The sequence below is a fragment of the Pithys albifrons genome, chromosome 5 (assembly GCF_047495875.1).
Source record: "Pithys albifrons albifrons isolate INPA30051 chromosome 5, PitAlb_v1, whole genome shotgun sequence".
Lineage (NCBI taxonomy): Eukaryota > Metazoa > Chordata > Aves > Passeriformes > Thamnophilidae > Pithys > Pithys albifrons.
In genome coordinates, this window is record NC_092462.1 from 29,079,337 (window position 1) to 29,107,239 (window position 27,903).

At 42.4% G+C, this 27,903-nt stretch overlaps 1 protein-coding gene across 12 annotated transcripts in view; it reads left to right on the forward strand.

The window, feature by feature from the left end:
* EPHA5 (EPH receptor A5) overlaps window positions 1-27,637 on the forward strand; it is a 206,152-nt gene extending 178,515 nt beyond the window's left edge. For 9 of the 12 annotated variants that reach the window (XM_071556045.1, XM_071556049.1, XM_071556046.1 and 6 more), the window contains 8 exons: window positions 251-376; window positions 1,383-1,568; window positions 4,386-4,447; window positions 5,223-5,432; window positions 6,818-6,967; window positions 11,480-11,673; window positions 16,833-16,988; window positions 25,130-27,637. In XM_071556045.1, coding sequence (XP_071412146.1) covers window positions 251-376; window positions 1,383-1,568; window positions 4,386-4,447; window positions 5,223-5,432; window positions 6,818-6,967; window positions 11,480-11,673; window positions 16,833-16,988; window positions 25,130-25,235 — 1,190 coding nt within the window. In that variant the 3' untranslated portion in view covers window positions 25,236-27,637. Of the gene's footprint in view, window positions 1-250; window positions 377-1,382; window positions 1,569-4,385; window positions 4,448-5,222; window positions 5,433-6,817; window positions 6,968-11,479; window positions 11,674-16,832; window positions 16,989-20,629; window positions 20,798-25,129 lie in introns of those variants that run through there. The other 3 variants (XM_071556047.1, XM_071556048.1, XM_071556053.1) reach the window with 2 other exon arrangements.
* The last annotated feature ends 266 nt before the right edge of the window (window positions 27,638-27,903 follow it).

Here is a 27,903-nt window from a genome sequence, read left to right on the forward strand (position 1 = left end):
ATCCATCCAACCTGCTTCGCAAGTTGCTCCTGTAACATTTTGCGTTTTGTACTTTTCCTTCTGGTGTACTCTCTCCAGTTCCAGAAAGGGATCCTTTTGCACTGGACCCCAGACCAGCCCATTTTTACCATAGAAATAGACTTCCTTTCTACAATGTTTTCCAGCAAAGCAGAGTTCAAGGGGCAGGAGTGTGTAACGCCTGTCTTCCATATTGCCATGTGCCATTAATGTTTTTAATTTGTGTCTGCAGTTAAGCTGCCTGGAGTAAGGACCTACATTGATCCACACACCTATGAGGACCCTAATCAAGCTGTCCATGAGTTTGCTAAGGAAATTGAAGCTTCATGCATAACTATTGAAAGAGTTATTGGAGCTGGTATGGAAATGCATTTCATGATCCTTAGCAACATGAAGGGTTGGTTTTCCTAAGATGAGAGATCTGGGAAGGGCCATGAAATATTTCAGCTCTTCGGTACGCTGCAAGTGAGGGTTAACATGTTCCAGCTGATGTTTGGAACAAACTTCTTATTTGCAGATTTGAAATTCGGGAACTGAACTGGAAGTGTCAGAAAATAGTCACATCTGAGTTATTTCAATGGATGCTAAGGGAAATGAGTCACTTAATTTTCACATTCTTTTTACAATTTCAGCCTTTTTTCCCTCCCTCATTAAGGTTAGTCTTGAAGCAAAAATGAAAAATTCAACTGGGAGATTAAAAAAGCACAAACCAAAGTCCAAAGTTTTAAGCTTCCTTACTTAAAAGAAGAAACTCCATTTTCTTTCCAGTTAATCAGTTTGTATAGATTTGCATCCAACCCTTAGGAGTATTTTCTATCCTCTGAAATTATGAGTCTGGGGTAATTTACTGTTCACCAAAAAAAAATAATCAATTTGGGTTGTTTTAAAGAAAGATAGTCATAAAATTGTAAAGAGTTTATGGTCTATGAAAATATATGTTACTGTGAAAGGCTAACAGCATTCCATCTATGTGTCTTAACCAAAGGAAGGTTAAGAAGCAAGTGGGTTTTGTTCTACACTGTCCACACAGGGCAATGGTATAGGATGTGACAGGGCTTTTTCATCTAGTGGAAATATGTATGAAGTGAGAAAAAATGCCAGTAGAATATAAAGTATAGTTCTTTAAATGTAAGAAAAATAAATTTTTATTCCTAGTTTTCTTGTGCTTATGAATTACTTGGCTTGTGGTATGCAGGCTATGTGAAATGGTGATCACTGTGATGTTCAGCAGTCCACATCCATGAGTGCAGGACTGTCCTGTGAGCTTTTGATCAGCTGAGGCTGAGCTGCATCATGTAGACAGATGTGCATCATGCATTCACTTGACATGCTGTGATCCTATCCTTCCTAATTTTAATTTCAAGGTGAATTTGGGGAAGTCTGTAGTGGGCGGCTGAAGCTACAGGGAAAGCGTGAGTTTCCAGTGGCTATCAAAACCCTGAAGGTGGGCTACACAGAGAAACAGAGAAGAGATTTCTTGGGAGAAGCAAGCATCATGGGGCAGTTTGACCACCCAAACATCATCCACCTGGAAGGCGTCGTCACAAAAAGTAGGTACAAGTTGCTTTGGACTGCTCTCATTGAACTCTGACTGATGGGAGAATTGGTCAGGGGAGGAAGACTGAAGTGATTCACATTGTGACTGCACCTTTCATAATTTCTCAAACAAAAGTGAACTCCCTTGCCTGAAGTGTCACACTTGATAGGTCCAGCCAGAAACAGGTTCCCCAACAATGTAATGGGGGGGGGGGGGTTGCACAAAGGGTTTTGGTGTTCATCCACCTACAATGGATTGATAATAACTAAAGTGATAAAAAACTTCAACTGCCCCTGCAGACTTTGCTTCACTTAGACATAAAATGCATGAGCTAAGAGAAAAACCCTCTTCAAGGGCCAAAAATCAAATGAGACAGAAATGGGAGATGTTTTTTGACCAGTCTCACATAGTGTATAGATGATGGAGACAGCAGTAAGCCTGGCATGTCTGAATGCCAGTAGAGCATGCTGCCTGGTTCCTGCCTTCCAAGTAGTTCAACAGCACATGAAGTGCCACCTGCAAAATGTAAGAGCATTTTGAATGCAACAACACCAAGCCAACCACTAAGTTTTCCAAGCAGACTTGCCTCCTATTCATGCCTTTATTTGTTTACTTTTGAAACCACCTGATCCCCAGGGTGAGCAAAGATATGCCGAGAAGTGATATCCCTTGCAGGGAAACAGGGAAGTTTTTGCTACCAAGGGTCTGAGAGAGGGGGGAACCCACTCCACCACTCCTGGTGATTTCCAGCCATCATGTTTTGAGAAATCACTGAAGCAAAGCCCACAGGAGGGTAGTACTGAGCCTAGTGATCACTCACATGGGATGTGAGCAAGACCAGGAGGTTTTCAGAATCAAGAAGAAAAGGATTGTAGCTGAAAATGACAGGACTGTATAAAACCACAATTAAGGCAAGCTCCCTCTGGGATCTGCTAGTGATGCCCCTGATAACAGTTGCCTATGGTGCTGGCATATAAATTATGAGAGGGGTCGCAGGCTGAGGAAGATGTGAAATGTCTGGCAAAACATCCCAGCATGAGAGTTATTGACTAGTAGCAAAACCTTCCACAACTTCACCAGCCCAGTTCTTCTCTAAATTACTGTAAGCACTAAAGATAAGGGTAGAAAAAGGGTCAGCACATCCCAATGTGCTGAGCACAAGCCTCTCTGGCTGCTGCTGCTGTGCTGAAGCTGTGAAAAATGTGCAAATGTGTTGGTACTCATTCGTTTTAAAGCTTTGGAGGATCTATGTTATTTTCATCAAGGATTATTTTGTTGAAAACAACTACTACTTTATTTTAATATGTATTTTAAATGAAAAAACACCAGCCTCACAAGTGTGAAAGTCCCAGAAATCTTACTTTATTTTCTCTAATGGCAGCCAAAGGCAGGAGTCTGGAGGAGGTCCCCCAGAGTGGTGGCATAATGAGATACCATTATCACTGCAATGCTGTCTTGAGGTATCAGAGATAAGGGATCCAGTACTACAGACAGGTGTTTAGTGTTTAAAAACTTTTTTTTTTTAATTTGAGATAAACCTATGATTTTTCTTCCCTGCAAAGCCACTGACACATTTGCCAACCAATAGCAATGGCACCCGAGATCTCTCCTCCCTCTTACATGCAGCCCATGTTGTGCATAGACACAGAGCTGTCATCCTTGAAGATGGGGCCCGTTATTTTATTTGAGACTCAATATTTTTCTCAGTTCCAAGGTACATTTCTCATATCAAAAGTAATACTTTCAGCAAGTTTCAAGCTCAGGCAGTAGATGTGATAGTAATTTAAAAGAATTGAAGTTGTGCAGGTCCCTCTTGCTGCAAAGGTAGTATTTACAGAGCAATAAATATTTTGACTGACAAATTCACAATTATCTTTGTAATGTAGATAATTAAGTAGTAAATTAGGTAAAATAGTTAAGGTAATGGGAAGGTGGGAAAATTAAGATCTATATAAATGGCAGAACCTGCCATTAGTATTTACCTTCTTGTGCATATTATGACATGCAACAGCTCTAGTTGATCATTTCTATGAAAGTCATTTATAATGCACTTTACAAATAATTGACAGCTCCTCTTTTGTCTGTGCTTCATGCTAACTAATGGAAATTGATTTAAATAAAAAATAATTTACATGTTCTTGTAAGATTGAATTTACAAGGACTGGAGCACACCACATTAATTATTGCTATGCCATTGTGGCAAGCTAGTGAGACATTAGATACAAAAACTGAGGAAAAACTATCTGTAATTACCATTAAAATGACTCGGGCATGAAAATTAAACAGATTTGGAAAAACATTATTATTCTTGTCAACAATGGGAGACCAGGTCTTTTAAGAACTTCTATTTTGATTTCCACTTACACTCATTCCATCCTTAACTAACTTTTGTTCTGCAACATAAATATTCCTTTTCTTACTTCCAGATGTGTTTACAATGGTAATCACATGGGATTATTTGAATTACAAGGGATGTAATCCCATCCTTTCCTGACCTTGGTTTTGGTGGCTACCAGGCTCAAGCTTTGGATCATCCTGGTTGCTCCTGTTGGGCTCCTGTTGTTACTTCAGGGTGTTAAAGCTCTAGGGAAGAGTCCAAAGAGGTTACTGTGTGCAATTTGGATTGCTTTTTCATCCCTTCCTCCTCAATTCTCCTATTTCTATATATAGTCAGGGAAAAACTCTCATCATCCTGCTGGAACAGCAGAGTCTTGGTGTAGATTTACTGTTGCATGGCTGTATATTCACGTGCATATGTACTCTGAAAAGTCTTTTTATTTTTTCACTTTTTAAAATAAATTGCTTACAAACTCATGCATTTTTTTTCCAGGCAAACCAGTAATGATAGTGACTGAATACATGGAGAATGGCTCTCTGGATACATTTTTAAAGGTAATACTTACATCTTTTATTCAGGGGGACCTTGGTTAAAGTTTGAGTTCTTTGCAAATGGTTAATATCAATGAAAACATTTGCTGGGTGTCGGTGCTGTTTGGAGGGTGGAGTAATTCAGCTTTCTGTTTCATCTACATTTACACAGCATCGTGAAGGACCTGGTGCATGCATTGATACAAACAAATAAGAACAAGCTGGAGGATATTACATTTATTTTAGAAGGTAGTCAACTGCATGGAAATTACTAACTTATCTTGCAAAATTTCATGTTTCAAGAGCACATCCACACTACATGATGGCAAACCCCAGACTTGTCAGAATTTTTCCATGAAATGTAACAGTCGGTGAAGTTTTTAGAAATGCAATGTGGCAACATGAGGAGGAGCCCCTACCCCCAAATATTGTCATGTGAACCTCTACAGGTAGGATTTCCATTCAGTTGGCTGACTGAGAAACATCTCCCCCTAGTGCCCTTATGCACATAACTAAATGCGTTCACTCCCAGTCACAGTCTCTTTATCAGTCACCAGTGGAAACAGCTCGCTCCTTGATCTCCAGTTAAAAGAACTACATTTCCTTAGCTTTGTCTCTAGAGAGCCTAATCTAAACAGTGAAACTTAGTAAAGCTTCGTGGTCAGAGCATGAGAGTAATGAATTATTAATTTCACTGGTTTTCTTCCCTGGAGACTTGCCTTTGCATTTTTATTCAAGCACATGCAATGCTGAGGGTGCAGAGACCCTCAACTCATCAAATGTCTCCTTCTTTTTGCAGAAGAATGATGGGCAGTTCACTGTCATTCAGCTGGTTGGGATGCTACGAGGCATTGCATCAGGAATGAAGTACCTGTCTGACATGGGTTACGTACACAGGGATCTGGCTGCCAGGAATATCCTGATCAACAGTAACTTAGTCTGCAAGGTGTCAGACTTTGGCCTCTCCAGAGTCCTAGAAGATGACCCCGAAGCAGCGTACACAACCAGGGTGAGTTAGGAGGATACCAAACTAATTGAGGTCAAGAAAAATATATTTCCTCCCACATTTTGGTGTTCAGGTGCTCTGCCCCAGTTCATCCTTGGTCAGTCATTTCAGGTTATTAGCCAGCCCATCCCAGTGCAAGGCCATGTGGCCCCAGCACTGAAGAGAGGCAGTGGACAGGACCCATCGTCAGCAGCACAGACTTGGAGAGAGCTTCCAATATTAATGGCAGCAATTGGCACACCTGGATGTGTCCTGTTAGCATATTTTTACAAGGGTATTGTTTTACGGTTGGTGGGAGCTCCCTTGAGTCACATTTCCAGTTCCCACAGAGTTCTGGGAAAGGCCTTTCAGCTGTTGGCAGTCACAGCCCCATGATGGGATTCAGTGCACAGCTGGACTGTGCTTCCCTGTGGGCTGGAGGGCTCTCAGCCAGCCCTGCTGTGGTTGCAATGTGCTGCCATGTGCTAATTGGCACTGCTGAGATTCTGCCCCCTCGCTTAAGGCATGCACTGATAAGGCTGTGAATAAGGAATTATTACAAGAAGAGACTTTTTTAAAGTTGCTTTGAAAATGAGTTACAAACCTTATTTTTCTAATAACAAATGCTGTCAGGGGGCATTCAGGAACCTTGCAATATTTAGCTCTACACTGAGAGGAAGGGACTTCGAGTGAAATTTTTTTTTATGTAAATCAAGGACTCTTTAAACCCAATGAGAAAAGTATTCCTTAATCCAGAATCCCCTTTCCCTCCCTTTTTCCTTCTCAGACCTGGTCTGCAGTTTGATTTCTAAAATGACTGAAAGGGGAAAAGGAAACAGCAAAGCACAATTGACAGCTATGGCATCATTTTCAGTCCCACAGCAGAGGCCAAGCAGGCTTGTCTTTGCACACACAGATTTCTGTGCCTGCTACACAGATCCCTCTGCAGGATCAGGACTGCATTTCAAAAAAAGAAAAAAAAAAGGCATGACTTCTGCAGCAATTTGCATGAAGCCCTCGTTAGATCAAAGTCTTCCTCAGCTTCAGAGCTCTCTGTTCCTCCCCCGCTCACTCTCAGAAATGGAGGAACTGTATTCCCTTACCAACCCATGCAACATAATTGAGATGTTGATCCTATACATGTCCCAGCATTCAAACAACATTCAAACAACAAACCTTCAGGACAGCCAATTAGTAGGCAGCCTACAAATGCTTATGGGCTGAGATAATGCGGAAAGGGGCCCCATGCTGTCAAACAGATTTACTTTAAAATTTGATGTCTCTTTCCAGTGAGAAAATAACATCCCTTGGTGCTCTGAGAAGAGCTGTTTCGTCTTCTTTTGCATGTTTTCTGCCTTCTTCTGCAATCTGTTTTTTGGTGGATTTTTTTCCATTTCTTTTCCCTTTAGGGAGGGAAGATCCCCATCCGATGGACAGCACCTGAAGCAATTGCCTTCCGCAAATTCACATCGGCCAGCGATGTCTGGAGCTATGGCATTGTAATGTGGGAGGTGATGTCTTACGGCGAGAGGCCTTACTGGGAAATGACAAACCAAGATGTAAGCACGTGTGAGAGCTGTTGTGTGATGGGACTTTGAGGGCTCAGAATTCATTCTGCAATCAGAAAGGCAGAATGGAGACAAGATGAGGAGAGCTGCTATAAAATGGCTTTGCCCCTCAGTGCCAGACAGAAATGGTCCTCCTGTTTGATGCTCTTTTTTTATTGCAGCAACCCAGAACAGGCTGTGCACAGAGGGAAATGTGTCTGCACAGAGGCAAGCCTGCTTCCCCAGCAGACCAGTGGAGCTTCACTAATGCTGTTAGAGCTGGAGCCTGTCCCTCCTCTGCTTGATGACAAAGGCCTGCCAGGGAATAGATGCTGATAAACTGGCATCATTTCAATTGTGTGTTCAAACCCCTGCTACCACATAAAGCAGAAACTCAAGAGAGTCATGATAAGGGCTTTGTTTCCCTGCACAAAAGCTGGGTGATTTGATCTAGTGACAACGGTCTACAGAAGTGCGTCTTGGTTGTTTGTGCATAGCTGATCTCGAGAGAATAGTTTTGATCCTGTTGTGAACGTCTTGTAAGTCTGTGCTAACACAAGATGCTATGATTCATTTGTACAATACCCTTCAACTAGTGTCCCCTTCCTCTTGAGTTCCAATGCCCTCTTGAGCCTCTGACCTCAAGCCCACCCTCTGAATCATCTCCAAACAGGGAGATGCTTGGGGTCACTGTGTCCTACCTGACTGCAGCTCCAATCCCAACCTGGGTCAGCATCTCTTGATCCTACTGCAGAGTTACATTCTACCCTGAGCTCACCATCAACATCTGTTCTTGCCGAAGGATAAAAAAATTAAGCCTGGAGTTGCCAGATTTTCTAGACCACTCCTTTCTCTTCACATCTCTGTGAACCACGATGTGTGAAGGTCTCTGAGGATGCCAACTAGCCATGAGGTCGGATTCACCATGAAGCACATAGGGCAGCCCTGCTGCCTGTGGAGTTCCTACCACTAGATGGGTTTTCACCATGAGTTTCTTCTGGTCATGCCACCTTTCTGCTCTTTTTGAGAAGCATCCTTATCCCCATGACTTTCTGCTGTTTCACTGGCAGCAAAGGCCTCGGCTGAGTATTCTGCTTCTCCTGGGTATTCTTTGCAAGCCTTTTCCATCAGTGGGTGTTACTACCCATCATGCTGAGCTGCTGTCTTGTCTCACTTTGAGTCCAGGCGTGGAAACGAGCAGTATCTTTGAGACTGTCACGCCACGCTTCTTGCCAGGGACCTGAGCGTGTTGTTTGACATGAATGCCCCACTGCTTCTGCATTGCTGAGGCAGTCACATTTGCAGGAAGTTTGGTAAACAGTATGTGTCTACACAGGGATTTATCTCAATCAAATACAGAGGTTTTCTTCCATGGTCTGTGCAGAAAATGCAACACTTGAGAGCCAAGCTTTTTCACTCACGCTGAGCACTGTAGCCATCTTTAGTGCTGATGCACTGATATAGCACAGATGTTGTTCAGTAAATGCCAGGCTAAGATTAAGGCTGGTGCCAGTGAAATACTGCTCCATGGCCAGGGGAGTCCCTTGTCTGGATCATAACACTATGAACATCCATGCTTTGCAGAAAAGTTTCAAAAAACCCAAATGCCGCCATACACTGTGGGACACAGGGTAAATTTCACACTTGCCTGGTGTGAAAGCAGAAAGCAAAGGACTGGTGAATGTTTATGAGCATTAGTTTCTGCTCAGGCTTTGCTTGTATAACCTCTGTGTGTTACTTGCTTCTGCCTACGTGCAGATAGCAAGTGTCTCAATGGTGGTGGCCTAGGAATTTAATTCAGGGCTATGGCACGTTTCTCATGCAATTTTTGCCCTCCTTCTTCATCTCCTGAGAGCCTCCTCTACTTCTTACCTCTGCTGCTTGTGCTGACAGAAGAGTCAGTGGTGTTAGATACAGCATTGGCTGTTGTGCAGAGGACCAAGGGGTCACATCAATTTTGGACTCCGTTGCTCAGGAGTTTCTTGTTGCATGACTTGTAATTAAATCTCATCATTTACAAGCAAAGTTGAAGAAGAGTAAAATTATTCTCACCATGTTACAGATGCATTGCTTTAAAGGGAGGTGCAGTGCAATAGGGCAGACAGCATTGTAACTGCAAAGGCTACAAACCACATTTTCAAGTCATACTGTTTTCTGGGTGGCCCTCTAAAAGTATGCTTTGGCTTGACCGTAAGATGAGGCTTTGATGCAGGAATTGTTGAGAGAAATTTCATGGCCTGTGTTGCACAGGTTGCTAAGAAAAATGGTCACAGTGGTTGTTTTATACTATTCAGAGTGGTGGATTTATGAAAACACAGACCTGAAAGTGTTGCTTTGGTTTACTGGAATAGACTATCCCAAATCATCCTCTCACAAACATCCAGTTCAGACATTCCAATCCATAAGTGAGTAGTGCTTGTTCAGAAGAAAGAGAGGGACAAAAATGCCTCTTTTGGAGCAAAAATTAGCTCTTCAAGTCTTACAAAGCAGTACACACCAATGAATGGAACAGCAAGTGTGCCTTTTTCTTATTTTCTAAGAAATTGTGGTGACAAGTGACTGGGTCTTTTTTGTTTCATTCTTTTGCTCCTCTTATTGCTAGACCCTCGAAGGCACCTTCAGATGCAAGACTGTATTTCAGTGTCCTAGCTCCTCACAGTATTTTGACACCATTTACATTGTATCGCCAGGACGAACAACATCCTGTAAATTGAGTTAACGCTATTGATTGTGATGTTACTGCCAGGAATATCAAACATGCATAACCCCATTGCAGTTGTAGTTCAGATATTCTGAGCTGGTGCCAGATGGTCTGCTCCCAGTCTTGCTACTATTTTCCTTCTGCTACAGCTGGAGGATGTTCCATTATTGTTATAAATACACACATGGACACAGCAAATAACGTTCTCATGGCTGTGCCACACAGAGACTTTTTTAATAGTGCAGCTGCAAATTTGGAATTAGGGACCAGCTGAAAATCATGATGTGAAGAACAGATAGTGCCAATACCATACTGTAGTGGGGCTGGGGTTTGATGCTGGGAGCAACAGCCAGGTCTTTGAAGATACTGTCTTGAAAGTACAGGTTGGGTGGAGAGCGGTGCAACTGCTCCACTGACAGATGAAATCTTAGATGGGCGCAAAAGGACTATACATGTTGGGGCCCAGATCTTCAGACACGCTTACTACCCTTCAAGGAGATCATAAAGCCTTACCTAACTGCTTCTCTACTACATAAATCCTTAGGAAGTTTGAGGTTCCAACTACTGCTGGTCAGCCAGCCTGGCCCATTCCTGGAACTCTTCCACTTAACAAAAAGCTTTGTGATGGAGAACGACTGGAAAGCAATCCATGCAGTCCTGACTTTGGAGCCTTCTAAAGTGCAATGCCAGCTCTTCCTATACTGTTCAACCAGGGATTAAAGATCAAGAAAAGACTTCAATGCTAACCACAGAGCCTTCTTTTTAAACACAGGATGTTTTCAAATCGTAAGACGGTGCCTGGAATGAATGGCATCTGAGTCAGTCCTGGGAGTCCCACAGTGAAGCACTATGGTTTTCCACATAGCAAATATCTGCTTCTAGCTCTTTTTGGTCAAAGAGTCTTGGGAGTAGACAATGTGCAGATGGGCTGCTGGGACTGTCTTGATGCAGACATAGGCCCTTATATCTTGAAATGTGAGCTGTATTCTCCTGAAAATTGTAACGGTTCAAAATGGGAACTGCTGGGCTTGGAGCCCTGCTGTAAATCTGCCCCAAACTGGGGAGAACAAGTTACTTTCTTCAATTCTGCCCCCATTTATTCATTTCTGCCTTTCAAGAGGGCAGGCTTTAGATATAAAACCATAGATGGTTTGTATTTGAAATCAGTGCAACAACTCCCCTGGTTTTAATTTACATACTCTTGGACTGACACTTTAAATTCCTGGCAGAAATGTGGCCACACTGAGAAACGACTAGACCCAGACAGTATTGAATGATATATGAGATGGTTGTTCTGACTCTGCCATGAATCCATCCATCAATTAGTATTCAAAGTCTCTTTTGAAATACAGTCAGACTTTTATTACTGTAATACAAATTTGTGGTCTAGCACAGGCTGTTTCATTTAAAAAGAAGCCAACATCAGAATAAACAAAATCACTGCACTCCAGAAAGGTGCCAGAAAACCCTGTAGGCTGCTTTTGTGGACTTGGCGTAGACTCCAGGAGTTTCCTGGTATATAACCTACAGACTGCAACTGAGCTTTGAACAAGTACAACCTGATAATCTGACTCCCTGGTTGCAGCAGTGCCTCGGCTTTCTGGATTCACTTTTCAATGACCAAAAATTAAGTTAATCAACACATCCCTTAGAAAATATGAAAGATAGCAGGATTCAGTGGGTTTGCCTCTTACACGCAGAGTTGAGGGTTGTGGCAGGATTCTACATGAGCATATTGCTGGTCCCTAAGTTCTATATTTAAGTCAAGTTGCATTTCGGAAGAAGGTGAGAGGAAGAAAAGCCTTGCGTTTTGTCTCCTGTAGGTGATTAAAGCCGTAGAGGAAGGCTATCGCCTGCCAAGTCCCATGGACTGCCCTGCTGCTCTCTACCAACTAATGCTTGACTGCTGGCAGAAAGACCGCAACAGCAGGCCAAAGTTTGACGAAATTGTCAGCATGTTGGACAAGCTCATCCGTAACCCAAGCAGCTTGAAGACGTTGGTTAATGCATCAAGCAGGTACAAACTCAGTCCAGAACCATTTCTCAGAGCAAACTCCTTGTCTAAATACCCACTCCTGGAGTTGAATTCTCTCTGATTATTTACCCTGTGTACAGCTGTGGGTGGATGTTCTTCCAGCTTCATTATGTCCAGGATTTTTCTCAAATCAACTTTTTCTGTTGCAATCAGCAGCCAGGTGAGCAATTCACTTACTCTAAATGCAGTGCTGCTGCCACAAAGAAAAGTATTGTGGTGTGTCTTCCAGAAACAGGAGTTTCAGCAGTATTTATAGGTCTATGATAAAGCTACCTGTGCTCTACCCCAAGGTTAGAGAAGGCAAGACTTGAGTGCATGAAGTAGGTACTAAATGCTGCTCAGATTATCTGCCTGTTGAACTTATTTTGGTAATACAAATGAAGAGCATCTCTTGGGGAAACTCTTCAAATGTGCAAAGCTCACAGGTGTCCAGGTACATCCATCCACAACTATTCCCAGGCCTGCTGGCCGCCACTACAAGTTGTGAGAGACTTGGTAATCGTGAGAGCATCTCTGAAGTTCCCCATGTACATGAATGCTTTGCTAAAACCACATTAAGTCAATAGAGCAGCCAGTTCACATTTAAACATGAATCTGAATAGCTACACAGCTACAAGTAAGGTAAACACAGTCAAGAAATAAAGCTGCACTTCAGGGAAAAGAGCTGAATATTTTCTGAATATTAGTATTGGGGTCTTCACCATACTGGGGTCTTGGAGAGGCTTTTTCTATGAGCCCTCAGTGCTGCTCATTACTTAGTTCCTTGCAAGATTATGAAGGAGTAATTATACACACACACACACACACACACACACACACACACACACACACGTAAAATGTCTGTGTGTGTGTGTATATATATATACACACACACACAGAGACATACATACATTTATATATATAAAACTCCACTCATGGCAGTGGAGTTCCCCTGATTAACACTGGATAAGGCCCTTCAGGAAAGCATTTTCTCAGAGAAGGAAAAAAAAAAGATATGTTGTTTTTCTGGGACGGGTAAGAGGGAGATAAAATAAGGTTAGACTGGTGGTGTGGACCAAAACAGGTGTACTATTGCAAGCTTATAGTCTTTTGCCTCCACACCTTCTGAATGGATCTCACACAGCTACCTGTGGGCCATCTTTCCTGTTGCAGCTGGACATCCCCATGGTGGCATGTTCCCACATGTGCTATTTCATGCATTGAAAGAGAAGAACCTGAAATCTCTGTTAATTTTTAAATACAAGATAGATTTGATTCCTCTGGCTATTTTACATGCATCACTTACTGTCTGAAGAAGAAATTATTCTTGTTAGCAATTACATGTAATGTCAGTGCCAGCAAACCTGCAGGAAAAGGTTTATGATAGCATAAAATATGTGATGTTTTTCTTTTATTTTCCATTTAGAACAGTTATTTTCCAGGCCTGTTATATGGTGGTTCATACACTCTTTTCTACCAAACTGTTATGCCAGAAAAGAGGAAAATAGGCAGCAAACCATTTCCTTCAGCTGCTAAGCACTTTGCTGATGTTTTATTCCATGTATGGGTCCATGCAATTCCAAACCTCTCCTTTTCAGAGCTGCTGTGGTTTTTTTTGATATAGATGGAGCACCTGAAGAGCCAGGCTTTGGGGCTGTTTCTATACTCATAGATTGGTGTGCCCAGACCATAGTAATTCCAAATGAATCATAATTTCAATGTAGAGCAGCTGTAAAGGATTTTTTTTATATATGTAATGTGTTCTTTATGGAAATTCTCATTAATGCAAATAAGGGAGGAAGTCACTCTCTACATTACAGCATGTGGATATCAGTAGGTACCTCCTGACATTAGTGATGAAAATCCACTTCTCATTATGATTACATAGGAGTTTTGAATTTCTCATGTGTATAAAATGTTATGGGAAGCCATTATGTTCTTGATACTGCAAGTATTCATATTTTATTGGACCCTTCAGCATTGCTATTAAATAAACAAATAATACTAATGTGCACATAAAATATTTGAAGATTCCTGAAGTGCTATAATAATATAATACCCCAGCTCCTCGTCTACTTGAAAGTCTTACAAATGTAATACTCACCATCCCAGGCTGACCCAGAAAATGTTTTTTTACCTGTAGGTAATAATCTTTACACAAGGCTTATGTTAGCTGTATGTCCCACTTTACAAAGCAGGCAGCAGTCTAGTTTCTTTCCTGGATGACCTTGAACAAGCCCCTTTTGCTCTCTGTACATCATTAGTAGGGTGGTGGACCTGTCTGTGACACAAGTCGCTTGTGCCAGGTACTCTGTCAATGCTTCTGCCACGGTGAAGGGTTATTATTTGCCTGAATTGCTTCTTCCGTGTGTGGCATAACTGAGCAGGTAGCAATTGCCATGGTGAGGTCTGGAGTGAGTGAGCACCTCTGGCTTCAGGGCTGGAGTGTGGTTGGAGCATTGATGCTCTCTGCAGGGCTCACTGGATGTTGTCTGCATCTGAAACCCCCACATGACTCTGTGGAAACAGCCCCTGAAGTGTTAACAGCAGCCTACCATTGATGGCTGCTGCTGGGAAATGTAATTTGGATTTCAGCTTCCAGGCTCTGGGCTGTCTTAATTTAATTATGAACTTTAAAGGCAGAGGAAGAAAACAGAGCAGGAGGAGTGAAACCGAAGACTTTGAATTAAGAGTGATGGGGAGCCAAGAGAATCTGTCGAGTTGGAAGGAACCCACAAGGATAATCGAGTCCAACTTTTAACCCTGCACAGGACCATCCCCAAGAGCTAGAACGTGTGCCCAAGAGTATTGTCCAAACACTTCTTACCAAACTCTGGTAAGCTTGGTGCAGTGACCACTTCCCTGGGGAGCCTGTTCCAGTGCCCAGCCAGCATCTGGGTGAGGAACAGTGTCTGCCCCTCCTCTTCCTCTTGCATTGGACTGCAATGAAGTCTCCCATCAGTCTTCTCTTCTCCAAGCTAAACAGACCAAGCGACCTCAGTCTCTCCTCATATGGCTTTCCCTCAAGGCCCTTCACCATCTTCATTGCCCTCATTTATATGCTGCCTAACAGCTTACTATCTTTCTTATATTGCGGTGCCCAAAACTGCACACAATATTCAACGTGAGGCCGCCGCAGTGCAGAGCAGAGCAGGACAATCCCCTGCCTCAACCAGATGGCAATGCTGTGCCAGATGCCCCCCAGGACACGGTTGGCCCTCCTGGCTGCCCTCCTGGCCACTGCTGACTCATATTCAACTCGCCATTGACCAGGACCCCCAGGTCTCTTTCCATGGCACTGCTTTCCAGCATCTCATTCCCCAGTCTGTACAAACATCCAGGGTTTCCCTGTCCCAGGTGCAGAATCCGACACTTGCTCTTGTTGAACTTCACATGGTTGGTGATTGCCCAGTCCTCTTAATTTGTTGAGGTCTCCCTGCAGGGCTTCCCTGCCTCCAAGGGAGTCAGCAGCTCCTCCCAGCTTTGTGTCGTCTGCAGATTTGCTCAGTATCCCTTCCAGTCCTGCATGGAAGTCATTTATGAAGATATTGGAGAGCACTGGGCCTAAGATGGAGCCCTAAATGACCAGTCCACTAGTGACCAGATGCCAGCCTGATGTAACCCCATTCAGTGTTACCCTTTGTGTTTGACCTAGGAGCCAGTTGCTCACCCACTACATGATGTGTTTATCCAGCTGAGTGCTGGACATTAGGTCCAGAAGGATCCTCTGATTGAAAACTTTACTGAAATCCAAAAAGATTACATCAGCTGGCTTCTCTTAACCAGCTGGGTGGGCTACCTTGTCATAAAAGGAAATCAAGTTTAATAAGCAGGAGTTCCCTTTCATGAAGCTGTGCTGTCTGTGACCAATAACTGCATTGTCTTTCAAGTGCTTTTCAATACCTCCCAGAATAATCTTCTCCATAACTTTACCAGACACTGAAGTGAGACTGACAGACCTGCAGTTCCCAGGGTCCTTCTTCTTGCCCTTCCTGAAAATCATAACAACATTCACCAGCTTCCAATAAGCTAAGACCTGTCCAGATTCCCAAGACTGCTCAAAATTCAAGAGATGTCTTGCAATGATATCAGCAGCTCTGAAGGATTCTTGGATGAGTCCCATCAGGCACCACAGATATGCAGGGATCCAGCTAGTGCAGCAGATCCTGCCGAATTTCAAGGTCAACTGGAAGTTTATCATTCTCACACTCATGGTCCTCCAGATCAGGGCACTGAGACACCCTTGATCTGTCATGCGTGTTGAAGACAAAGAAAGCATTAACCATTTCTGCCTTGTCTCTGTCCCTCTTTGTGAGGTGACCATCCTCATGCTATAATGGGCTGATGATATTTCTATGCTGCCTATTGCCGTTAATATATTTGAAAAAACTCTTTTTATTGTGCCCCACATTTCTGGCCAGCTTGATGTCCAGCTGAGATTTGGCTGCATGAATTTTCTCTCTACCACAGCAAGCAGAACTTCCATATTCTTGCCATGTCACTTGACCTTGTTTCTACAGGGCATACACTGTTGCAGCCCCTGATTCAGGTGGGTCTGAAGGACCACCTTCAAGTTTCGTTTTCACCTTAAAAGTACATGTTTCCAGCCTCAACCAATTGGAGTCAGACCACCGCACCTGGGGCGGGTTCACTTGAGGTCATATATACCTGTGTTTTGAATAAACTTGGGATTTGCTTGAACATCACATTGGTGTGTGCAGTCTCCTCTAGCGCAGGTTTGCAACAATACACCTTCCTTTTTTGCCCTTTTTCTAAGAGAAGATCCCTGCTCAGACAAGCCGGCCTTCTGCCTCCCCTGCTTGACTTCCGACATTTGGGAATTGCCTGTTCCTGTGCTCTTAGGAGGTGATGTTTGAAAAGTGACCAGCAGTGATGGACCCCAGCAGCTTCTCCTCCTCTTTTTGCTTGTGGTGAGGATTGGAAATGGCAGGAACTAACTCAAAAGTGAGTGAAGCTACAGGTGAAATGGTGTGTTTGATACATTGCATATAAAGCCTGCTGGGAGAATTTATGCTGCAGCAACCACTGAAAGTAGAACAAAAGAATCATCATTACTATAATAAAAATGCAAGGAACTTGTATCATGTTGTGTACATCTTGGTACTGATTCTGTTTGCTTCTTTGTTTTTGCTTGTCTTTAGAGTCTCAAATCTGTTGGTAGAGCACAGTCCAGTCGGGACTGGTACCTACAGGTCGGTGGGTGAATGGCTGGAAGCCATCAAAATGGGCCGATACACGGAGATCTTCATGGAGAATGGATACAGTTCAATGGATGCAGTGGCTCAGGTGACCCTAGAGTGAGTAGTGTCCAAATCATTTTCACCTCATTTGTTCCAATTGCAAGGGGAGGCGGGAAGGAAAGACAATTCAAAAATATGCAGGGATGAAGCTGCAGAAAGGGAAAAATGTTACCCTTTGTTTGCAGTCAGCAGTTTCCCTTGTAGCATCTCTATTCATGATAACAAGTGCAGGCAAGACTAAAACTTACAACCCCTACATCAGCAGCCATACTCTGGCTCCTTTACTGACAAAATTAATGCATGTGTTTGAGTATTTGCCTGGTTGTCCTCTCAACACAATAGCACTTGATTATTTGGGGTTACCAGCCCCCACCCTAGTAAATACATAGGTGCTAGAGTTCCTGCTGAGATATACCAGCTTCACACCAGATTAGCTGGTTTCACAGTTGATTTGGATGTAACCAGGTGGACAGTCAAGCCTAGTAAGGCATGGAAATAGTATTCAGCAGTAACAGGAATAGATACAGCCAATGCCAACGGAAAAACATCAGCAAACCCACATCTCTAGGAGACAGACTTCCTGGCTGAGACTCTTTATTCTCAATGTGTCCTTGGTTTTTGCCCATGGCTATGACTGCAGTTGGGGCAATACCACTCAAAGGACTTGGTAAATGCCTTGGGGCTGATAATTTGTTATGCTCAACCTTTAATTGCCTGACTTGCTTGTGTAATTATGCCAGACTTTTCTCCTACTACCTGCTACTTTCTCAAACTCACCTCAAAGCCTGCCTTTCTAGCTGGGTTAATTTGAGCTTAGTTTACTGCAGGCATTAGGGCAGAGTGGGAAGAATTATGCTCTGTGCTGCTTGGGAGAACATTGTGTCTCCTCTGACCACATGCAGATTGCCAGTGCACATACAGAATTGGTGCCAAGGTTAAGAATAAAACAAGAAAAATCCCCCCACCCCACAGAACTGCAGCATTTCCTCCTGTCTGCCACAGGGCTTGCTGTGGAGCTCACCATACAGCATAGAAGGTCCTTTGCCTGTGATGCAGGTCGGTAACATCTCTGTGGAGTTCAGTTTTGCATTACCTACCTGGAAGGCATGCAGGAGCATATCTGCTCTCACACTGATTTTATTTGCTCCACTCACATCATCAGTATTTGCCCCTTACACCTGGACTCATCCAGTCTTTCTTCAGGCATTTACATTAAATCGCTGAGCTAGGGATTAAATCCTCTCTAGCAACTGTCTGGGAAACTCAGGGTGCATGGATTTCTACCTAGATCCTTTTTTGAGTTCCTGAGATTCTTACATGTTCTTTCCCAGCCTAGACCTGCAATTAATTACATGCCATGTTACTTTGGCTTTTGAGGACTCCACAGTTTAGACTGGTAATCTACAAATGTTAACCAAGAGGACCATCCCCAGGATGACCACATGGAAGCAATACCTAGCCAGAGGTTGAGTGGGAAGAAGAGGGATAGGATGATGTAGCAATTTAAGAGAAAAGGAGCATTCTCCTTTACTGTAGTACCTCAATCTTGTAACTAGAGCAACATGGTAGAAAATTCAGGTTGTCTAAAATATATCACAAACTTGTTGCTGTTTGGCTGAATGAGTCACGTAGAAAAGAGAATTTGGGTTTTATTTTGTTTCCCTTTAGAACTTTATGTAATTTCAAGAGCTCTAAACTAAATGCTCAGAAGTGACATGCATTGGTTTGAGTCAGAGAAAATGCTGAGTTTAAGGCCAAATTAGTGGATGTTTTTGACAGCAAATTTGAAGTTACTCATGTGTCTTCAGTCTTCCCATCCCTCTGTGCTGACACAGTCTTAGCATCATCCCATGCTGCTGGCAAACCATTTCTAATAATTCCTCAAATGCAACATTTCAGATTATAAAATTAGATCCCTAATTTGTCTTTAAAACTTAACTATTTCCCCATATTTACTCTTCAGTATTCCAGAAATTTCAAAAATATCCCCCAAGACCTTTTCAGGCTACCCAAAAAGTGCTTCAAAATGGTTGTTCTAATTGGCAATGAACCAAGAAACCCATTATCTGTAGAGTTCTAGCAAGAAAGGCAAGTTGATTTGGAAGTCTTTAAGTAAGATAATAGCTGCTAGAGATGCTCTGACCTCCAGCTGCAAACCTCCTCTAAGGCCCCCTCACCAAGTCCCAGTATGTTCTCCATAGCACAAGTGTCATCCTACTCACCTCAATGGAGACAACATGTCTGAGCTGCTCAGCTTCAGCTTTCTGGGCTTTTAGAGCAGCAGAGCAGTTCAAAGGACCTGATGCCTGGGAGCCTGAGGATCTTCTGGATTTTGTTTCTTTGGGTGTTTTTTAAACTGAAAGGAGACATTTCATGGATCCATCTTGCATTTCAGTTGAAACTGAAAGAAAGGCTGAAACTAATTCAGCTAATTAGTTATCCATGCCACCAAATAAGTTCCCCATCCCCACCACAGCTGCCTGTGGACAGAGGTGCTTGCAGAGATGTTTGCTTGCTTCTTCTCTCTCAGCCCACACACCTTTGCATTGCAGTGGTGGCTTAGAAAGAAGGCTTGACCCTGCTCTGGCCTATTTTTGGGAAAACTATGGGTGATTAACTATAAAGCAAACTGGCCATCCAAATCAAAACTTCTGTCATCCCTTTTAGACACAGTAAAAAGAAGACAAAATACCAGATTCTCAGCTGTTAAAAAAAGAGAAACCATTATGGTGGCTTAAGAGGGAAAATGTCACATATTGAGGGCCTGAACCACATAGATTGATGTAAACTGGCAAATTGCCCTTTAAAAATTAAGTAAGGGAGAAAAATGGCTCCTGATGGGCTCATCTGAGGCTCTCATGGGTTCTCCAGGAAATAAACAGAACAAGCAAAGTTCTTTAAAGGTTGATGTACTGGGGGGGGGTTAGTTTTCTGGAGGTTTTAATACCTTTTTCTCCCTGTAAAATGGAACAACAAAACATTTTGTACTCTGCAAAGGAGAATTCAGGTTAAATGTTCCTTGTCATTTCTAATAGAGGCAACTGTTCTGTATATTCCAGAGCTGGGACTTGGGGGGATCAGGTGAAAAGGTGATCTGAACATCTGAAAGAAGCTTGCTTTCCCCAAATGACATCAGTAAAACAGTCTTCACAATTTGAGAGGTTGCCTTCAAATACCATCCAAAATGAGCTTTGCCAAATTCCAACTGTGTAGGAGACAGATGTAGAAATTAGATGAAGAAAGGGGAACTGGATAATTGCTGCCAGAAAAGGCAAGAAAAAAGTGATGAATGTAAAGAATTCATAAAATCTACTGAAGAAAAAAAATTACTAGTGCTGTAGGAGAGGTTGGCTATAATGCTGATAGGACTGGTGACTGTGGGTGCCCAGCTTATGGCTTCTTTGGAGGAGCTGGTTGAGATAGTAACTGTTCAGCTTTTTTTTTTTTTTTTAAATCCTCCCTCCCTGCATGCAAAGCAAAATCCTGATTACCACCCTGATTCTGTCAGGCTGGCAGGTTGATGCATTTATTTCAGAAAAGAGTAGTATTGGTGACAAATTTCTGAAAGCAAAAGATTAAAAAGCTAAACCACTGAATATCGCCCCAGGTCCTAAGCTCTGCCTGCTTAAGCAAAGACCTGAAAATGTATGTGTTCAAACAAAGAGTGATTTCTACATTTAGCTCTAATTCTTACAAAGGGATGAATCACCTTGTGAAAAGTGGAGCCTCACCCTCCACCCCCTCTTTCCAACTGGATATCAGACTTGAAGGGAACCTTTCCAGTGGACCAGACCTGCTCTTTAAACTTGTGGACCACCTAGTGACTTTGAGTGTGTCTGGAGCTCTTTCAATCCACTGCAAGAATAACTTTACGAGGACAATACTCAAGAATAGATAGATCCATGACATGAGTTTCAGTCTGACCTCTGACTGGACCAATTAATAACCATGTGGACTACATATTTTCACCTTTTGAAAGATCTGTACTCACTGAATCTCAGGACACCCTGTTGTTTGTTATTAGATGAAGAGCTCTGAATATTTGTAATAATATGTGCTGTGTTGCTTTGCATTGTATATATTTTTTCTTCTAAAATAAAATAAATTATTTATTAAAAGTTATACTGAATGAAGAGCATTTAAGAATTCACCTGCTCTAGATGCTTATTCTTAACCTAAAATCTCAGTCCTGAGATTGTAATGTTGTGTCTATGCCTGAACAATTTCTCATCCTGTAATGAGGTAGAACAGGAATTATGAATAAGAGCAGATGAACTCTTAAAACAATTTTTTAAGTCCTCATTTCATGCAGAAGTCCCTAGCAAGTGGATTCCTCTCTAACATCATCTGAAGTTCTTTGAGGTTGTTCTTGATTCCCCCTCCATTCTAACTGACAACTAACTCCATGAGTAGTCCCAGTCTCCATGGGCAATTGTAGCTACACCATGTTTAGAAGAGTGGTGAAATCTGGCTTGAATGGGAGATGAAATACAAAATATCTGTGGTAGGTTGGTGGCTAGCAACTACGGAGATTGTTCAGGAACCTGTCCCTTTTGCTTGCATGACTAACCGGCCGGTGAGGGGGGTTGTATTTTATGTGGAAATCCAGTCCTAGTCTACACTGTGTTTGGCAAACTGGTCCATGGTGTATAAGTAGTTCTGTTTGTAAATAAAATGTTTTAAATATATTTCTTGCAACATGAAGACTGTGAATTCAACCCTTGCAAACAGAGGATATTGCAGGGAAGGGCATACGATGTTGTCACCGTCATGTTGCAGCTGGACTTCCGTGTAAGGCTGTGGTAAGAGAGCAGCATGTGTGCAGCCATATACAGGCTGTTTGGGATGAGCCCACACCAATTTCCCCCTTTATTTCCTTGGCTTTTTTGTCAACTTAGATCAGCATTTTAGTACTGTGTGGACAAGTGATTTGAATTCCTGCCTGCCTTCATTTTCAGTCCTACATGACTGAAAGAAATCAAAAGGGGAGACTGTCTCCCTAAAATATGAATAAATGTTGTCTCATGGCTAGGGAGGCCAAGTATTTTGAAGCAGGGAGGCCACACAGCACATAAGTGCACATATCTCCACTGTGGCAGAACGCACAAAACCCAGCACCAGGGGTTGGGTCACTCCCACAGCAAGGTGCAGCCTGGATCCCGATTGGAAGTGTTGTTTGCCCAGAGGTCTTAGCTATGTCTTTTCTTCCTCTGCAGAGCTGAGCCCAGTGAAATTACCACTTGGCTGCAGTAACGTGAGCCAGGCAGCTCTGGACTGGAGCTTGAGAACAGCTATTTTTCAGCCCTTTGGCACAGAAGTTCTCGAGAGGGTTTTTGTCCCCAAACAAGCTGGTTTGCCCACCCAGTTTTGTTTAAAATCGGCTTCTGCCTTAATGCTGCTTCAAGTCCTTCAGCACTGGATGCACAGGAGTGTGCAATGTCCTATAAGTGATGCTTAAAAATGGGAATTAAAGCTCCTATGTTCTCTAGGCAGTTTTTGGAAAGTTTTGTTGCTGTCTTTGCTATGTGCAAGGTGGCTTTTGAATAAAGCTGCTGATTTTATACTAGGTGAGCATCTGGCTCAGGAGCTTTGTCTTCTGGTTCATTTTTGCAGAGGTGAGAGACCCCACAGTAGTGTTTTCCCCTCTCTAAGGAGTCCCCTTGCCTTTGGCTGGTGGCTTCACATTTGAGAGGATTTGATATTCAAAAAAAAATAGACTGTTTCCCCTGGTGAGCAGCTAATGGATTGAAACCAGAAACTCTTCTTTTCGTCTTTCTCTCTTGTAAATCAGTGAGGCACTCCTCAAGGATATTGAGTTAAGGGAATACTATACAAGGGGGGAAAAAGACTGTGTAGTGCATAGGCGTTTTTTATTAGACTGATGGGGCTGTGTGTGAAATGCCAAGACATACATGCCTTTGTCAAGGTTTCAGGCTATTTTTTTCTGCATAACATGCAAGAGTATCAGAACTTATACATCTGTGAAGTACATGCTACTGGAATTTCAAAAGAGCTCAGCTTGCACTTTAGATACCTGAAAAACAAAGCTGAATTTTCAAAAAGTGCTAGCAGAGCAGCACTCAGCAGGGGGAAGATGAATGTTGGCTCTTTTAAAAATCAGGTCCTATACTGTGTTGGGTTTTGGGTTTGTTGGAGGGGTTTTTGTTTGTTTTTTTTTATTTTTTTATCTTTGGTGTGAACTTCCAACTGTGCTGTGTACATAAAATAAATTGCATGTAACAATAGCATTACTTCATTTTCCTTTAATATTAAGATGGCTTGCAGTAGAGGCAGTAATGAAGGCACGTCCCCCTAAGACAGATACCTTTTACAGATGCTGCAGCCTTTTCTCTGCCCAGTAAGGAGCACTGCTAATGTGTCTCATTGACCTCCTTTGCTCTGTGCCCCTTGCATTGTGATTTTCTTTTGCATTGTTGAGATGCATTGCTGAAAAAGGGTACAATAATGAAATTATGTGTTTAGCCTGAAGCAAAAAATCTGGTATTTTCCAAATCAAAAGGCTGAAAACATGACAGTCCTTGGAGAACAACGGATCTAGCTTTTGTCTTCAACTAGTTTATGTATTAATGTATTAGCCTTCACTCAGGATTGCTTTTTATTCAAAGCAATGTTCATCTGTGAATTTTTGGACATGGATGATTGGTTGTACTTGTGTAGGAATTTCTGTCAAGAATGTGAAGGTGCTGAGAGAGGAACACCTCCAGGGATAGCTCATGTGTTGTGTGAAAATGTTTTGGTGGTGACTGCACATGTACACCTGCAGTCCAGAACGCAGCCATGCTATGAACTGTAGGCCACGTTTGCAATATATTTCAAGTGATGGTTGGGCTTCCAGGTCTTGCCAGTGATCCCCAGCCTTTGCATGAATGCACCAGGTTTCCAAAAATCAGCTGTGTGTTCAAGGAGATCATGTCTCACTGGCTTTCAGTGGAGAGCTTTCTCCTACAAGACTTACACACAGGATGTCAGCAGTCTGGGATTCCTGAGTGTATTGGCAGCACTGTAAGACCTGAGTTTGAAACACCCTTTATTCAGTCCAATCTGGAGGTAGAAAGCAAAGGGCTGATATTTCTCTTTTGCAAGTCTTCAGACAAAATACCACATGTCCTATAAGTCAAGCTGCTTTTCTAATGTTTTCTGTGTCTTGTGCTGGAAGCACATGCACAACTGTTTTGATGTTTCTTCTGAGATTTTATTCCTACAATTTCTTTGTTAACACTTTTCCATCTAATAGAAAATCTATACAATTATACTCTGCCATAACCGATGGCCTTACCTGGCTTTAGATGTGTCATTGAATCCTGACCAGTCAAGTCCTGCTGTAGTATATCTAGGAGATGACTTGTCCCACTCCTGTCTTTGGATGGAATAAATTGTCCCCTGGAGGTGCCTCTTTCATATCATTCATGTGAATCTCGGTGATTGCTTTCAACTATACACCTAAATTTTAGAGGGCTGAGTTTATGAGAAAAGAAACTTTTCTCCTGATCCTGCATTTTATATAAACTATCTTATTTTATAGCTTTCCTGTAATGGCAGCCCAGTAGGCAGACTCAACACAAATGCCTTTGGCTTATAGTATTCACAAAAAAAAAAAAAAAAAGAAAAAGAAATGCAGGTTTATGGGAAGATTTACAAAGACCCAGAGGGGAGCAGCTTTGCCAATTCCTGTTGACTTTAGGGGGTCATCAGGCTGGTGGCCATGCTCGAGGCTTTTGTCATTTGTGTTTCTTTGGCTTTGCCTCATCTGAAGAGAAAGGAAGCCTGAATTGACCTCACTCCTCACTGCTCATATCTGAGATCAAATACCAGCCTCTCTTACAAGAAGAGGAAACTGCAACACAGACTTTCTTACATGGCTTTTCTCTTGGAAATAGGACTTTTCTTACCTGGCAGAATCCTTGGCCAAAGATGGTGCTGACATTTTGCTGTTCAGCCTTTCTCCTTGGTCAGGGAGGTGATGTCATTCAAATCACATCACCTCTCTGAGATGCTGTCAGCCATAAAAACAGTTTTTTAAAAATAGGGAAAAGAAAATTTGCCAACTAAACTTGGCTTCGGGAGCTGTCAGTGGTAACAGGTAGGCGCTGGCAGCAGCATCAGCGCATGCAGAGCATGGTATGTGCGGCAGCATGGCCTGAGAGGTCCATGGAACCAACGTCTGCTTTCTCCCACAGGGATTTGAGACGCCTGGGAGTGACACTTGTTGGTCACCAGAAGAAGATAATGAACAGCCTTCAAGAGATGAAGGTCCAGTTGGTGAATGGGATGGTGCCATTGTAACTCGGTTTTAAAGTTGCTTCCTCAAGTGGGTCAATCCTGCACTTTGTACACTAGCCCTGAGATTTATTTTGACTAAAAAAAAAAAAAAAAAAGAAAAGATAAAAGGGGAAATTCAGTGGTTCGTATGAATGAAGGACTTTGACCTCTGACACAGCGTTTCTAAAGCAGTGTTTGACTAAAGTTTTCCTTTTCTTCCTATTTGTGTTCTCATTTTCATGAAGTCAATGTAAGATGCATGGAACATGGAAATGAATCTGCTGTACATGAGGTTAACCAGTGTCTTAAGCTTCAGCAGTAATAACAAGTCTCCCCACCACCCATTGTCTGTACATGGGAGGTAGATATGTGTGTGTGCATATATATATATGTATATGTGTATATATATATATGTATATGTATATGTATATGTATATGTGTGTGTATATATATATATATATATACATATATATATATATATATATATATCACCTTTATATACAGAATTGCAGCAATACATGGTAATACTTCCAAGGACTGACTTGAGCAGAGGATTTTTGTAGCCATTCATGGGCTCCCATTAGCTGCAGTTTGCTGAAGTTTAACTTCAAGTCTTACTTTTCTACAGAAGTGTATCGAAGAGCAATATTAGGTTATTTCTCAATAAATATTTTGTTTTGTAAATTTAAAGAAAAAAATGCTGTTACACAGCATTAAGTTATAGAGACTAGCATATAAACATTTTGCTTGCTCTGTGGCAAATGCAATACAGGGTGTATATGTTTTTTAATTTCCTCTGTGTTACCAAGGTCTTTTTTGTTTGCTCTTCGGGGAGGATAATACATGATGAAGATGTATATACTGTATAGTTTGCTACGCATCAGGTACAAGATTGGGGCTCTTTCCTTGGTTTATTCCTTTTTTCTCCCTTTTTCACTTTGTTTTATCTCCCTTTTGTTCTACTCCTATGCTTTGTGTTTTTACTGCTGTTTGGTTTGAGCAACATATAACACCTTCAGGAGTTTTGCTTGAATATATGAGGTCGAAGGAGTCTGCTTAAATAAAAGATGTTGCCCCTTCTTCCTTCTCATGGCTGGGGACATCCAGAAGAAAAGTAAAATATCTGGTTCTTGGTGCCCTCCAGCAACAACATGGCATCAATTTTCCTGTGTCCTGGCCAAAGATAGTGTGGGATTGCCTCTGCACCAGCATTTTAGCCCTACAGCTCTCAGACAGTGCAGCTATCACCTCTGCCCCCGGAGCCTAGGAGAAAAAGCATGAGGTGGTTTTAGCTGGAATGAAGGAATTTTTGCTGTTCCTCTTCTCATTATGGGGATTAAGTCAGGGAGTGCAGTGTGGAAAGGAGCCCACAAGCTTCAGCATGGAGATTTTGTAGTATTTCTTCCACAGTGGAGGAGCCCATGGAATTATTTCTGGAACTGTGCTGTCCCAAGTTATCTCTCTGTGCATTTTCAGTTTGTCTATGGACCTGGCCAGTTTGGGACAGAGCAGCCCAACATGGTCACAGTGGTGGCATCCTGAGGGTGAGGAGATCTCATTCATCTTGGGCTAGCACAGCTCAGGTCAACAGTTGATTGTAGCTGGGATTCAATGTATCTATTAAAGTCCATGGCTGCTATTTTCAGAGGGACCTGAGGGCAATGCAATCCCCTAAGAACCACACCAAGAAACAGTTTGGAGCTGTCCTTCTTTTATTGTAGATAGGATTAATTAACACAGTTAATTTGGTTTTCATAGGTTGGGCTTTTATTTTGTGAAGACTTTGATAAAGATAAAAATTCTAAAGCAGCTCAATGGATGGGAATTTTTTGATATTTCTGTAGATGTATTGCTTCCCTAGAGGTTGGGTAGCACCTTGTGGCATCCTTCCTTGGCAATTACATCGACGTACTGAGTTGCTGTACTTTGTCCTCAGTGCTGCAGAGCTGAGCCCAAGGTGCTCATACAGTGTCTAAAGGAGGCCTGTATCCTTCATGTCTTGCAGAAGCAGGAGTTACAAGGCACCTTCAGCTATTTCAGAGTCTTTCCTCCATTTCCCCCAAGATTCTGGACAAGATTTGATATAAATAATGGTTTTTAAAGGAAGGAAAAATGTCCAGGAGAAGAAAGCTGAGCATTTTTTTCTTAACAAGTAGGGCTCTGCTTGCTTTCAGCTGGGCTTCCTTAGGCAATATTTGCCTGTTCTGAAGTTGCCTCCCTCCTCCTCTGCAAGCTACTACCGAGTTCCTCAGGAATCAGGAGAAATAGGAGGGAGAGGAGCCATGGCGAGGTCTAACAAATCTTGATGGTGTGATTTCTCATCCTGTTGTTTCAGTTTGGCAGCCACCAGACCACAAAAGAGGAAAAGGGTATCAAGACATAACAATTTCAGCGCAGAAAAGAGATTTATCATATAATAAATAAGATTATTAGAGCTGTCAGCAGAACAGTGTTGGGATTATTTGTACCTCCCTGTCAGCAACGCTTGGGAAAATAACCTGTAGGAAGACAGAAACAACTCATTTCATCAGGAGAAATTGTTTATTTGCCTGCATCCATTGGCAGCACCAAGATGCTATTAGCAAATACATGGCACTTTCTGCCCATCATCTCCACTGATTCCTTGCCTGTTGGCTCTGTGGTAGGAGTTGGGTTTGGTTTTTTTGCTGGGTTTTAACAGCAAAATCCCCTT